Here is a 13,846-nt window from a genome sequence, read left to right on the forward strand (position 1 = left end):
AAACCCGAGGTGGGCGGGACTGGAGAAGCCCCGCCTCCAGGGGGCGGTACCCATCACGAGCATGCGCAGTGAGTCTCCGTCGCCATGCCGGAACCGCGCGGGCAGTCTCCTCTGCGGGTGAACAAGGCTTTTGCGGCGCGGTACGGCCGCTACCGGGAACGCGAGGAGCTGCAGCGGCGTGAGTGTGGGGCGCATGCGCGAAGAGTGTGGTCAGGAAGTTGGAGGGGTCTGATCAGTCCCCCTGATCTGACTCGGGGGAAATTTCTTCTATGCCCCACAGTGAAGGATCGCTATGGGGACCGGGACGGCGGCGGCGACTCTAGCTCTGAGTCTGACTCCAGCGAGGAATGCGTGGTGCGAATTCCTGTCCAGGTCCTAGACCTGGCCAGGAGTCCAAACCTCCCGGCCCCAGACCCCAAGCCCCGCCGGCTTTGCTGCGTTTGACCACCCCTCCCCCCGCTAGACCTTCCTATGACACATGTCCTCCCTCCGCCTGATCCCCACGCCGTCGGGGCCACCCGTCCCTGGTGCACGCTGCCTGTTCCCACCCAGGTAGTTCTCACCTCCCTTCTGAGGTTTGTTCCACCTCTTTTCCTGCTCTAGGAATTTGACCCCCAGCAGGAGCGCGACTTTTACAGGACACTGTCCTTGTTGAAAAAGAAAGACCCCCGCATTTATCAGAAAGATGCTACCTTCTATCAGAGAACAGGTACCGTGGAGAGCACCCTTCTCATTGCCCTCGCAGTTGTTTTATTTTTTTTTTTAATTTTTATTTATTTATTTATATGTGTGTGTGTGTGTGTGTGTGTGTGTGGCCAACTCAGTCCACCAGGGGGCGGGCTGGCTGGCATGTGGTGCTGGGGGATCGAACCGTGGTCCCTGTGCTTTGCCAAGCTTGTTCCAAGTAGGTGCCTTAGACCACTGAGCCATCTCACCAGCCCCCCTCGCAGTTGTTTTAGAAGTGTTTTTTTTTTTTTTTTTTGTGCCGAATGCCTTCAAGGCATGACTGGCTGTCTTGTGTTGTGGGGATCGAACCACAGCAACCTGAGCCTGACTGCTTTGTTGAAGCAGCCACTTAAAGAACTGAGCTAAGGGGCAGGCCCCCCCTGGCAGTTGTTTTATGGGAAAAGTGTTTAGCAAGCTCGGGGAGGTGGTGGTGGATGCCTGTAATCCCAGCACTTAGGAGGCTGAGGCAAGATAATCATTGCAAATTCAAGGTAACTCAGGGCGATATAGTGAGACCCTGTCTCAAAAAATAGTGCTTAGGGGCCAGCCAAATAGCTCAGCGAATTAAAGCACTTGCAAGCAGGCGCAGGGGCCAGGGTTCGAGCCTCAGGCCTGCTGTGCCGGCCCCACCCCTGGGGCGCACTGAGACTGGCGACTGAGACTGAGCTAGGTGGCACGCCCCTGTAATCCCAGTTCTTGGGAGGCTGTAAACAGGCGGATCACTACGAGTCTGATCTATGAGACCCTGAACACCCTGTAGACCGTTCCCTAAAATTTATATATATATATATATATATATATATATATATTGCTTAGCAGGCTGGGCATGGCTGGGCACACCTGGGATCTGGGCTTTGTCTGAGGCAGGATGAGCTCAAGTTCAAGGCCAGCGATTTAGCCAGGTTCCATCTCAGAATAAAAGGGGCAGGGCTGAGGATGGACCTCAGGTGTGGTTTGAAGCTTAAGGTCCGGGCTGGAGGATCCCAGCAGCCAGCCCCTCCCCATCTTGCAGCAGGAAGTGGTAGATGGGATGGGGGTCCTCCACCTGGCCCTGTCTCGCATGCGTCTCCACCAGGGGAAGACGTGGGGAGCTGTGGTTGATGGCAACTGTGTCCTCCTGGGTCCACAGTATCATCCTCGTCTTCAGAGAGCGAGCAGGGACCGGCAGCCTCTGGGAAGCAGAAGAAAGTATGGCCTATGTACTTGAAAGACTATGAGAGGAAGGTCATCTTGGAGAAGGGCGGGTGAGGAAGAGCCTGCCCAGCACCCAGGGGCGGGGCCTGCGTAGAGGTGGGAGGAGCCTACAGAACTGACGGGACCCCATACGCATTCCCGTGGGTGCCCCTAGAGGCCTGTACCAGCTCCCCACCTCATGGGCCAGGAAGCCACCAGAAGCACACAGACAGCTTCCTCCCGAGAACCCCACTGTACATTGGAAATGTTAAGTTGGAAGTGGATTTCATTCCCAATAAACTCCTTCTAAAGTCAAGCTATTGTAGCCTGAGCTACTGTGTTCTAAAGCTCCCCTCTTTCTCCACACAGCAAATATGTTGATGAGGAGAACTCAGATGGGGAGAGCGCTGACCAGAGACTCCAGGTGGGTGGGGGGAAGGATGGGGGGCTCCAGGACCCTGGGGCGGCTTGAGGCCCACATCATTCCTTTGTCCACAGCAAACCTCGTCCCAGAGTTATGTGGAGGAACAGAAGCAGCTCCGGGAGAGGTGAGCCTGGCTGGGGGGCAGCTTCGGGGCAGGAGCTGAGCTGGGGCCGCTTGCTCTCTGTGCCTCAGCTCCCTTGTCTGTTAAGCAGTGTCTTTGCTGTCACAGCCCAGTGGGGCATGGTGGTGTGTTTCAGGAGGCTGAGATAGGAGACTCAGTTCAGGTCTCACCTGCAGAGCTTAGTAAGACTCTGTCTTAAGATTAAAAAGGCCAGGAGGTATAACCTGTTGAGGAGTTCCTGGGTTCCGTCTCTAGTACCAAGAAAAAGAAAAAGAAAAGCAAATAATGTCACAGTGCTTCCTCAGTCTCTTGTGAGGACAGCTCCATAAACAGAGCTCATCTTGGCTGCTGGCAACGCCAGCCTCAGGTTCCTGAAGAATTTTTTGTCATGGCAGCTTCCGGCCATTCATGGAGGACAGCGAGTCTGAGGACAGTGCCGGAGAAGGTGGCTCAGGCTTGCTGCAGAAGCACAGGAAGACCCAGGAAGAGCAGGTGGGCGCTGAGCTGGGCTGCCCCCGGGGTTGGGTGTGGGGGCCAGGATCCCCACACCTGAGTCCTGGCCTTCCCCAGGCCCAGGAGGACACAGACTACGTGGAGTGGCTGAAAGGACAGAAGGAGATTCAGAACCCCGAGTCACTGAAGGAACTGGTGAGTTCTCCCAAGTACCTTCGATGTCTCTCTAAGCACTTACTGTGTTTCCATTCAACCTTTCCCCAGAAAGTGACCTGTCTGTAACTTCAGCACTTGGGAGGCTGAGGCAGGAGGATCTCAAGCTTAAGGCTGGCCGGCCGGCTGTGAAGCTAAAGGGCATTTGGTCGTCACACCTGCCCTTCTTCCCTGTCTCTGTCCATGACCTGAGTCCTGTCACCCCCTCACCTCTTTAGATGCACCTCAAAGAATATTGGGACAACCCAGACCTGGATGAAGGGGAGCAGTTTCTGCGTGACTATATCCTTAACAAGCGTTATGAAGAGGAGGGCGACGAGGAGGAGGAGGAGGAAGAGGAGGAGGAAGGGTGAGCGTTGTTCCCGTGGCCATACCTCTGGTGCTCGTTAGTATAGGCCGCAGTAGTGGACCCAGGCTAGAAACTGTGACTCAGTTTCCCTCTTTATAAAATGAGCAGCATCACTTGGATTCTAATGGGATTAAATGAGAGCATGGAAGGTTCAGTGACACATGCCCATAATCTCATTACTCTGGGAGGCTGAGGCAGGAGGGTTGGAATCCTAAATTTGAGCCCAATTTTGGGCAACTTTGTAATGTCCTGTCTCAAATGTAAAGTCAAAAAATATATAAGTAAAAAGGGACTAGGACCGGGCATAGTGGCACACACCTGTCATCCTAGCCCTCAGGAGGCTGAGGCAGGAGGATCTTTTAGGAGTTTGATGCCAACCTGGGCTACATAGTGAGATAAGGGATCCTGCCTCAGATGCTCGGTACCCAGCTACCCAGATGAGTAGCCTGAGCTTTCCAGCCCAGCAACCCCGTCTTGTCCTCCAGGGTCCCTGGCCCCCCAGTCCAGCTGGCTGTCGATGACTCCTCAGACGAGGGAGAGCTATTCCTGAAGAAGCAGGAAGACTTTGAGCACAAGTACAACTTCCGCTTCGAGGAGCCAGATGCGGCCTCGGTGTGTGGTCTCTCGGGCAGGGAGGACCGGCACCCTGGGGTCCAGGCCCGCAGAGTCCTGGATGATCGTGGTGGCCCTTCTGTCCCCCTTTGCCCCCAGGTCAAGACCTACCCACGCAGTATTGCGTCCTCCGTGCGCCGCCGAGATGAGCGCAGGAAGGAGAAGAGGGAGGAGACCAGGGAGCGGAAGAAGAGAGTAAGTTTTGGGGGTCCTGTGGGTGGGGGACCCCCAGCCTGCCAGGGGGTCAGGGAGGCTCAGGGCCTCCTTCTCTGCACACAGGAGAAGGCCAAGAAGCGGGAGGAGCTGAAGCAGCTGAAGAACCTGAAGAGGAAGGAGATTCTGGCAAAGCTGGAGAGGCTGCGGCAGGTCACAGGCAATGAGACGCTGGGCCTGGAGGAGCAGGACCTCGAGGGTGACTTCGACCCTGCCCAGCATGAGCAGCTGATGCAGGTGCGGCCCTTGGGAGTCAGCTCTCCCTCGGGGTCACTTTGGGCTGTGTGGCCTGAAACACCCTCCCTGAGCCTCTTGCCCTGCCTCCAAAGTAGGCTCAGAGCAGCAGCTACCCCAAGGGGTATGGCAAGGCTAAAGGGGGAGGAAGTCACACAAAAGGATAGTTGGTAAGTGCTGAAGGACTAGAGGGTCCTTCACCTGCAATGGGGTTTTCGTCCTGCTAATAGGAAATATTGTCAGGCAAGGCTGGGCATGGTGGCCCACACTTAAAATCTCAGTGTTTGGTAGGCTGATGCAGGAGGATTGCCATGAGTTGGTTTGGTTTTTTTTTTTTTGGAACCGGGGATTGAACTCAGGCCCTTGCACTTGCCAGGCAAGCACTTACTCTACTGAACTATCTCCCTGGCCCTCGCCATGAGTTTAAGGCCAGCCCAGCGTGCCTAGTGAGACCCTGTCTTACAGAACAAAAAGAACTTTTTTTTTCTTTTTTTGCGGAATGGGGGATTGAACTCAGGCCTTTGCACTTGCCAGGAAAGCGCTTATTCTACTGAGCCATCTCCCCGGCCCCTCAAAAAGAACTTTTTAAAATTCGCATTTGATGCTGGGCATAGTGTTGCACGCCTGTTTATTCCAGCACTTGAGAGGCTAAAGCAAGATTGCCGTGTGTTTGGGGCCATCCTGGGCTACACAGTGAGTTTCAGGCCTGGCCGAACTGCACAGGGAGACCCTGTTTCAAAACCAAAAAAAAAAAAAAAAGTCCAAATTGTGCATTTGAGTGTGGGGAGTCCAGCTGGCAGAGCGCTTGCCTCACCACATAAGGTCCTGCAGGACACTGGGGAGCTACCCAGGGTTCAGGAGTGACCACTGTCGGGGTTGCGAGGTGTGGGCGGCCCAGCCCTGACCCCCAGCCCCACCTGCAGAAGTGCTTGGGCGATGACTTCTATGGTGCCGCAGAGGAGGAGAAGCCGCAGTTTGAGGAAGAGGACGGCCTTGAAGGTGACAGCTGTGGCACAGGAGACTGGGGTGGGGGTGCTAGATGGGGTCCCACGCTGACTCCGCCTGTCCTTGCCCTCTGGACCCAGAGGACTGGAACTGGGACATGTGGGGCGGTCCCAAGCAGGACAGCGTGTGGAGCCAGCAGGAGCCACATTGTGAGGACCCCGACTTCAACGTAGGTGCCACAGGTGGGGTAGGGGACGCCTGGGGCCCTGGAGCCATGCTGCAGACTGGCCTGACCTGCTGTCCCACAGATGGATGCTGACTATGACCCCAGCCAGCCCCGGAAGAAGCGGCGTGAGGCCCCCTCCACAGGCAAGAAGAAGCGCAAGTCACCCTTCGCCGAGGCCGTGGGCCAAGAAAAGCCTGTGTTCAGTCCTGGTGAGGCGCGGGCTGCAAGGGTGCTGGGGCCCGCTGGGGTCTGTGCCCAGCAGCCTGACTCCCTGCTCCCCACGCAGGGGACAAGACCTTTGAGGAGTACCTGGATGAGTACTACCGGCTGGACTACGAGGACATCATCGATGACTTGCCCTGTCGCTTCAAGTACCGCAGAGTGCTACCCTGTGACTTCGGGCTCAGCACTGAGGAGGTTCGGCCCTCAGGTGATGGGGACACTTGAGCCCAGAGATGCCACAACACTGACCGATTTCCTCATTACGAAAATGATAGCCGGGTGTGGTGGTGCACGCCTGTACTCCCAGCACTCTCCTATAATCCCAGCACTCTGGGAGGCTGAGGCAGGGGGATCACTGAGTTCAAGGCCAGTCTGGGCTACAAAGTGACCTCAAGGCCAGCCTGAGCTGCATAGTGAGACCCTGTCTCAAAAAGTGAATGATACACTAGTACTGGAAGCTGATGCGGGAGGATCCCGAGTTCAATTCCTATTAACAAACCAACATAATGTAGATCAGTGGCAGAGCGACTGCTGTGCATCTGAAGGCGTCCGGTTCCATGTGCCCATAAATATTACATTAGAGTTTATTTTGTCATTTTTCACTAAGTTGTTCAGGCTGTTCTTGAACATTTCATCCTCCTGTTTCACCTCCCAAGTAGCTGGGACTTTGAATTTTTTCTCTTTTTAAGACAAGCTCTTACAGTGTAGTTTAGGCTGAACTTAAGCTTCTGTAGAGAGCCGGGGAGATGGCTCAGTAGAATAAGCACTTCCCTGGCAAGCGTAAAGCCCTGAATTCAATCCCTGGTTCCGCCAAAAATAAAAAAAAAAGCTTCTGTAGAGTCCAGGTTGGTCCCAAACTTAGTGGTCCTCCTGCCTCAGCTCCTGAGTGCTGGGGTTAAAGGTACGTGTCCCACACCAAGCTTTGAGTATTTTTTAGTTGTTTTTGCATTTTTTACCCCCATATCACAACCTCAGCCACTCTAAATAACTAATTTTATTCCTGTCAGCAGCAGAGTGGGCATTAAGAGTTGCTGGGAATGGGCCGGGGAGATGGCTCAGTGGAATAAGCACTTCCCTGGGAAGTGCAAGGGCCTGAGCTCAATCCCTGGTTCCACAAAAAAAAAAAGAGTTGCTGGGAGCTGGATGTGGTGACATACACCTGTCACCTTAGCTCTTGGGGAGGTTGAGGCAGGAGGATCGCTGTGAAGTTCAAGGTCAGCCTGGACTCCACAGGAAGACCCTGTGTCAAAACAACAAAACCAAACAAGCAAATACAAGATCACTACTCTGTCTTGAGGCTCCGAGGACAGTGGTGGCTGGCAGGTGGGGACCAAAGCCCCTTGGGCCTGACAGAGCCAACATCAGCCAGCTTCCTGGCCCTGTGAAGGGAATTAATGTCACCACCCTAGCTCCTTCCCCCCTCTGATTCCCCCACCAAAACCCAAGAGACCCGTGCAGAAATCATTTCTCCCATGATTGTTACCCTGGGTGGCGCCAGGGTGGCCCTGTGCTGATAATGGAGGTGACACAGGCTTAGCCCAGCGCCCCCCCCCCCCCCAGATCCTGGCTGCTGACGACAAGGAGCTGAACCGCTGGTGTTCCCTGAAGAAGACCTGCATGTACAGGTGACAGGTTGTGGGGCAGGTGGGGCGGGGGAGCCGTGAGCCGTGTGTCCCCAGAGCATCTGGTCACAGGTGGCCCCCGCACCTGCAGGTCAGAGCAGGAGGAGCTGCAGGACAAGCGGGCCTACAGCCAGAAGGCCCGGAACTTCCAGAAGAAGCGGCAGATCTTCCAGTCACTCTGCCCAGAGGAGTAAGCACCCCTAGAATGGGATGGCCCTCTCCAAGGCTGGGGTTTTCTTTCCCAGCTGGGCCTCAGCTGTGGCCCACAACTAAGACACTAACTCTCTCCCTCCTTTATAAGATGGACTTCCATACCTTTCTGCCTCATATCTCATCAGGTTATTCAGGATTGAGTTAATTCACCTGATTGCTTAAAAACCAAGCAGGCGTGCTTTGGCAAGTGCAGGGACCGGGGTTCAATCCCAGGCACCACATGCCGTACCGGCCCTGCCCCCAGGTGGGCTGAACAGGGGCCACTGAGTCCAGGTGTGGTGCACGCCTGTAATCCCAGCACTGGGGGGACTGAAAACAGGAGGATCACTATGGGTCCGAGCTGCAGAGTGAAACCCTGTACAAATATCAAATAGGAATGCCAGGGCTGGGGAGATGGCTCAGTGGAATAAACACTTCCCTGGCAAGTGCAAGGACCTGAGTTCAATCCCCGGTTCCACCAAAAAAAAAAAAAGGAATGCCAGCCATGTTGGCAAATGCCTGTGATCTCAGTACTGGTTAGGCTGAGGCAGGAAGATCCCAACTGCAAGGCTAGTCTGAAGTCATGGCAAAAGACCTCGCCTCAATAAAACTGCAAACATGTAGAATGGACCACATGCTTAGCATGTGTAGCCTTGGGTTCAAACCCAGTAACCGCCCCCCCCCCAAAAGATGCCCTGCAGGCATAGCTGCTGTAATGATCATTCTGTCTGTACAGCAAAGGTAACAGAAGCCCAGAGCTAATCGAAGCTAAAGAGTGGTTCCTGTGCTGAGTTTGGAATAGCATAAATACCAAAATCAATACCAGTCTGGCCCTAGGTCTGAAGGAAAAACTTGGCTTGTCAGGCCTTGGTCTGCACCCAGTTAAGCCCTGGGTTGCTGCTCCTTCATTCATCCCTCATCTAGGTGGGCGTGTGTGTGCTCAGCTCGACTGGCCTTGCCTGAACCCCAACATTTCACCCCTAGGATGGAGACAGCTACGGAAGCCACTGGGGAGCTGCAGGGAGATAGAGCTGGCCCGCGGGAGCAGCTGCTGGCGCCTGACAGAGGCCATGGGGAGCGACCCCAGCCCGAGAAACCCCCAGCACAGGAAGACGAGGCTCCCGCTCTGCCCTCCAAGACGCCAGTGCCCCACAAACGGAGGAGGGGCAAGAAGGCTCGGCTGCTGGGCCCCACAGTGACACTTGGTGGCCATGAGTTCAGCCGCCAGAGACTGCAGGCATTTGGTCTGAACCCCAAGCGGCTCCACTTCCGCCAGCTGGGCCGGCAGCGGAGGAAACAGCAGAGACCCAAGAGCTGTCCCGGAGGCCAGGATGGCAAGGCTCGCGGATCTCCAGGTTCCTGAAGGCAGCTGCACTCTCCTTCCACCTGTGCGTCACTGACTGTGTAGAGCCTCAGGTTGGTCTAGACAAGGGAAACTGGGGCCCAAGAGAACCATCCCCTGGAGGCGCCCCACAGCTGGCAAGTTCAACAGCTTTATTAGCCCCTGGTAACAGACAGTTCCCCAGACAGGGGCCTGGGGACAGTGAAGGGCACGGCCGGTCCAGTGCAAACGACAGTATGTTGGGTCAGGCCCTGAGTGGGTTCCTGGGTGTCTGCCCTGCCCCCTGCCCTGTGAGGGGGCCCAGGAGGGTGCAGCTGGTGGGTGGCAGCCTCCAGCTGAGACCAGACTGATCTCTGCTGGGTGGTGGGGAGGTGGAGAGCCAGAAACCCTGGCAGCTCTGGCATTGAGTTGTCCCCCCACACACACACCAAGGTGACATAAATAAAAAAATAAATAGTCTCACGTCTTTCCCCCATTCCCTCCATTATAAAAACACAAAGTCCTCCGAGCTTGGCCGCTTGGCCTTGAGGAGGTGCCCAGGGCGAGGCAGCCGCAGTGTGGCTGCCTGGGGAAGCTGGGAGCAGAGGTCATCCAAGCTGTGGTCCTGAGCATGGCCCTCGGCCAGGGTGAACATGGGGTAGCGCTCTGTGGCTGAGGAGGAGCTGAGGATCTGCAGGGAGGAGGGAGAGCAAGCTCAGCTGGACTGGCCACCATGGGCCACCCAGGCCAGCCAGTCAGCATCCTCCCTCGCAGTGACTGGCTCATCTGCAAGCATGTGCCCCGACTCATTCATCGGAGATTTTTGCTGTAGCTGCTGCATAGCTTCTGTAGCAATGAAAAGTGAGCAATGGTGCTAACAGTTCATCAGCTGCCAACTAGAGCTTTTCTGCCATGTTGAGACAGTGACTTTGGCCAGTGTTCCTCTAGGCACTTCTCGGTACCTAAGAGGTGGACTCTTGGCACTGGGGGCTGCACCCAGGACTGAGTTACATTCCCCAGCCTGTAGCCACTAAATCCCCAGGCCTCAGCCTCCCCGTGTACTTTTTGGTGCCAGAGACCTGAGCGCTGAGCCTCACCCGCGCTGATGGCACACACATGCTCTACCAGCGAGCCGCACCTCTGGGCCCATGTGGACCCTAATGGCTTCCAGACCCTGTGCCCCCAGGCTGCCGGACAGGCCTCTCCTCTGCCCATTCCTGTCACTCACCCTGGTCAGCTCAGAGCACAGCGTCTCAAACTCCTTCCTGTTTCCTGCGTAGAAGCCCACTGTGCAGCTTGGGTCCATCTTGGCGAAGGCCATCTTGCGGGGAGAGGTGCAGTGGAAAGACTGGGGCCGACAGAGGGGAGCTGCAGAGGACCGACTCCCCCGTGCTCCCCACCCAGGCCCTGGGGACACTGCCATACCTCCAGGGGGAAGTCGGCCTGGCTGACATCCACGGCGGGCTGGCAGTAGTGGGGGTCCAGGTAGAGCAGGAAGTCATCTACAGGGGGGCAGCCATGAGCAGGGGTGGTGACAGAGAGAGTGGGGAGGCAGCGCGGTGGGACGGGGCCTACCCTGGTAGCCAATGAAGTACAGCGAGTGCCTCGGTTTGCCTCCCATGATGCCCAGACACAGTTCAGATCTTAGGAGCTCCTGCAGGGAAGAAGGTAGAAACTGAGGCAGGTGGCATCAGGCACTCAGCAAACACTAAGATTAGTTTCACTAGGCCTCTCAGGCGGGCCTCGAACTCTCCATCACCCTGAATTCCTGGTGATCCTCCTGCCTCAGCTTTCCAAGTACTAGGCTTAGAGGTATGCGCCACCATGCTGATTCAGGTTCTATTTAATTTTATTATGGTGCCAGGGATGGAACTCAGGGCCTTGAGCATTCGTGGCAAGCTCTCACCACTGCACTGTCCCGCAAGCCTGGATGTTGCAGTTTCCAATTAAAGTTTGTGAAGCCTCACTGAAGGGTCACGGATGTTTCAGCAGAGAGTGGATGGGGAATGCTGGGACCAAGGACCTCTCGGGGAAAGAGTATGTGTGCAGGCCCTGAGGCAGGAGGCTCCACTCCAGGAGGAGCAGGATGAGGATGGACCGGCACACACCTACAGGGAGCACTAAGGTCAGGGGAGTGAGGGAAGCCATTGGCAGGCGCTGTGGTGGCAGCGGCGGGGCAGGAGGCCCAGCAGAGGACTCGCTCTGCCCTGAGCACGAAGCCACTGAGGTTTCCCAACCCCTGGGCCGTGGTCTGCTCCAGTGCCGTCTGCTTTGCCTTTTTCTGCAGCGGGGCTTTCCAGGGCCCTCTGGGGGGTGGATTCCTGCCCTTTAGACACCAGGTTCAAAGGTGTAATTCCTGTCTGTGGTTTGCTGAGACAGTGCTTCCCACAGGCGACCTAGCCCAGGCTAGCCTTAAACTCAAAATCCCCTGCTTCAGCCTCCAGCGCGAGGACTAGGGAGGTATCCATTGTTATATTTATTTATTTGTTCTATTTAGGACAGGGTATACAGGGTCTCGCTCCATAGATCGGACTCGTAGTGATCTGCCTGTTTACAGCCTCCCAGATGCTGGGATTATAGGCGCCCGCTATCACTGTCTCAGCACACCCCGGGGACGGGGCTGGCAGGCAGGCCAGGGGATTGAATTTTTGGGCCCTGTGTCTGCCTAAGGAGTCATTTTAATCCACTGAGCTATTTACTTCTTTCTTTCTTTTCTTTTTTTTGCAGAACCAGGGGTTGAACTCAGGCCCTTGCACCTGCCAGGCAAGTGCTTACTATTCTACTGAGCTATTTCCCTGGCCCCTCCACTGAGCTATTTGGCAGGCCGCAATTTTTATATTTAAAGCAGGTTTAACATAAATAAATAAAAATAAAGCAGGGTTTCTTGGCGCTGGGGATTGAACTCAGGATGTGCTGAGCACAGCGGTGTGCCAAGAGCCAGGTCCCTGGTCACTAGCGTCAGCTGATCAGTGCTCATTCAACAACCAGAACATCTGCTTCCAGGAGACAGTCTTTGCCTGAGGCGGGCGTGGCAGAGGTCTATAGTCCCAGCACTCTGGGAGGCTGAGGCAAGATGACAAAAAGTTCCAAATCAGATTAAAATCTGAAGAAGGGCTGGGGGGTAGCTCAGTGTGAGGCCCCGTGTCCCACCCCAGGACTGGGGTGGGTGGGGGGTCAAAAGGACAAAGGAGACAAAAGCCGCAACCCTGACGCAAGCTGGAAATCCCAGGTGGAGGCAGCGCGCTCCTGCGAACCTACCTTCACTCCGGGCACGTACACAGGGTTCAGAGTCTCCCCGCCCAGGCGCACGGGCACCAGGATGACCACAGACTTCCATTCGGCTGCTGGGTCCCGGCTGGCCACCAGGTGTGCCACATCCGCCTTGTATACTGCAGGGACAGGGCCGTGATAGGTGGTTTGTAGAGCAAGATTGATGGAGCCTGGCATCCCTCGGGATGGCCACTTGTTTCAGGCAGAGGCAGAATGCTGGACCTCCCACAATTCTAGCCTAGGACCCTCCCCAGGTATCATTTCTTTTATCCCTGAGGGGGTGGGTCGTCAGGGACTGTGAGCTGTGATTGGCTCGGTGGCAAACCAATCATTCCTGCCCAGCACTGTACCTGTGCAGTCCTGAGAAACATACACGGCCAGGCGGGTGAGCTCCGAGCTGCTCTCCACGGCCTTCCTGGAGACACAAGAGCCAGGCTGAGCTCCTGGGGGCACTCAGCGACTCCCATGTGCCCTGCAATGGCTCTCACCTGAGGATGTGCGCCACCAGTGACGGCCCATACCAGTCACCCGCCTTCTTGCCCGAGCTCTGCCCAAGCTCCACCAGCCGGTGCAGGCCAAAGGGGGCCCGGGGGTGGTCAGCGAACCAGGACACGATCTGCCGGTGCCTCAGCTCCTGCTCCAGCTCAGGGGCACCCCGGGGCCAGCGTGGGGGCATCCAGCAGGCAGGGCCTCGGCCAGGGCTAGAGGAGGCCGAGCCAGGCAGATCAGGGTGGCCCAGGCCGAGACCCTCGGCCCACATCCAATCTGGGGGATGGAGAGCAGTCAGTGCTAATGTGTGTAGAGGAGTCAGTTCCCACTCATGCTTTTGTTTTTAGTTTTGGCTCCTGAGAGAGTCTGGCTACTGGGCAGTCTGACTTCAAACTTGTAGTAATCATCCTGCCTCAGCCTCCCAGGTCCTGGGATCATAAGTATGTGCCACGATGCCCAGCCCCATGTATTCACATTGTACCCAAAATGCTAGCCTTCCCAAGAAACCCAAATTTAACTACAATTTTCATTTTTCTTTTTCTTTGTTTTTTTGGTACCAGAGATTGAACTCAGGACTTTGTGTTGGCCAGGGAGGCACTTACGCTGTTAAGCTATATCCCTGGAACTTAACTATAATTTTTACATGCCTCAAACACATTTTTTCTTCCGTATTTCAGGGAAGGGTCTACGGCGTGTTCAGCGTATCAGTACTAGATCAGACTCATAGTGAGCCGCCTGTTTACAGCCTCCCAAGAGCTGGGATTACAGGCAGGCACCACCACACCCAATCTCAATTGCCATTTTAGCACCGGGGCGTCACAGCAGGCCTGGGGAATCGAAGTGTGCCTGCTTGTAGGGGCTTTAATCCACTGAGCTATTTGACCGGTTCTTCAACATTTTTATTTTGGGTCAAAGATATAGGTCAGCGGCACAACGCCTGCAAGCACAAGGTTGTAAATTCAATTCCTAGTACCAAAAAACCCAACAAAAACAAAGAAGCTTCATTTTATTTTATTTATGTGTGTGTGTGTGTGTGTGTGT

At 55.5% G+C, this 13,846-nt stretch overlaps 2 protein-coding genes across 2 annotated transcripts in view; one reads left to right on the forward strand and one right to left on the reverse strand.

The window, feature by feature from the left end:
• The first annotated feature begins 78 nt into the window (after window positions 1–78).
• Window positions 79–9,116, forward strand: Kri1 (KRI1 homolog). Its single transcript, XM_004632997.2, has 19 exons — window positions 79–178; window positions 281–354; window positions 604–709; window positions 1,856–1,970; window positions 2,269–2,323; window positions 2,398–2,447; window positions 2,840–2,936; window positions 3,015–3,092; window positions 3,329–3,459; window positions 3,945–4,071; window positions 4,171–4,266; window positions 4,351–4,521; window positions 5,442–5,517; window positions 5,604–5,692; window positions 5,772–5,898; window positions 5,976–6,106; window positions 7,472–7,536; window positions 7,625–7,723; window positions 8,710–9,116. Exons 1-19 carry the CDS (start codon window positions 85–87, stop codon window positions 9,086–9,088), a joined length of 2,160 nt encoding a protein of 719 aa, XP_004633054.1. The 5' UTR covers window positions 79–84; the 3' UTR covers window positions 9,089–9,116.
• An 88-nt stretch (window positions 9,117–9,204) lies between these two features.
• Atg4d (autophagy related 4D cysteine peptidase) overlaps window positions 9,205–13,846 on the reverse strand; it is a 7,193-nt gene continuing 2,551 nt past the window's right edge. The window contains exons 5-11 of the mRNA XM_023716927.1: window positions 12,805–13,139; window positions 12,667–12,731; window positions 12,305–12,435; window positions 10,622–10,700; window positions 10,472–10,548; window positions 10,275–10,394; window positions 9,205–9,737 (exon numbers count right to left, since the gene is read on the reverse strand). Of these exons, the coding sequence (XP_023572695.1) occupies window positions 9,552–9,737; window positions 10,275–10,394; window positions 10,472–10,548; window positions 10,622–10,700; window positions 12,305–12,435; window positions 12,667–12,731; window positions 12,805–13,139 (993 nt within the window). The 3' untranslated portion in view covers window positions 9,205–9,551. The remainder of the gene's footprint in view (window positions 9,738–10,274; window positions 10,395–10,471; window positions 10,549–10,621; window positions 10,701–12,304; window positions 12,436–12,666; window positions 12,732–12,804; window positions 13,140–13,846) is intronic.

The sequence above is a fragment of the Octodon degus genome, unplaced genomic scaffold (assembly GCF_000260255.1).
Source record: "Octodon degus isolate 3935 unplaced genomic scaffold, OctDeg1.0 scaffold00050, whole genome shotgun sequence".
Lineage (NCBI taxonomy): Eukaryota > Metazoa > Chordata > Mammalia > Rodentia > Octodontidae > Octodon > Octodon degus.

Excerpts from the sequence above, each read along its gene's own strand:
- Kri1 (XM_004632997.2), top strand. The coding sequence starts at position 85 with ATGCCGGAACCGCGCGGGCAGTCTCCTCTGCGGGTGAACAAGGCTTTT. Across the intron at positions 179-280 it reads ACGCGAGGAGCTGCAGCGGC|TGAAGGATCGCTATGGGGAC; the intron begins GTGAGTGTGGGG and ends TATGCCCCACAG. Across the intron at positions 7,724-8,709 it reads CAGTCACTCTGCCCAGAGGA|GATGGAGACAGCTACGGAAG; the intron begins GTAAGCACCCCT and ends TTTCACCCCTAG.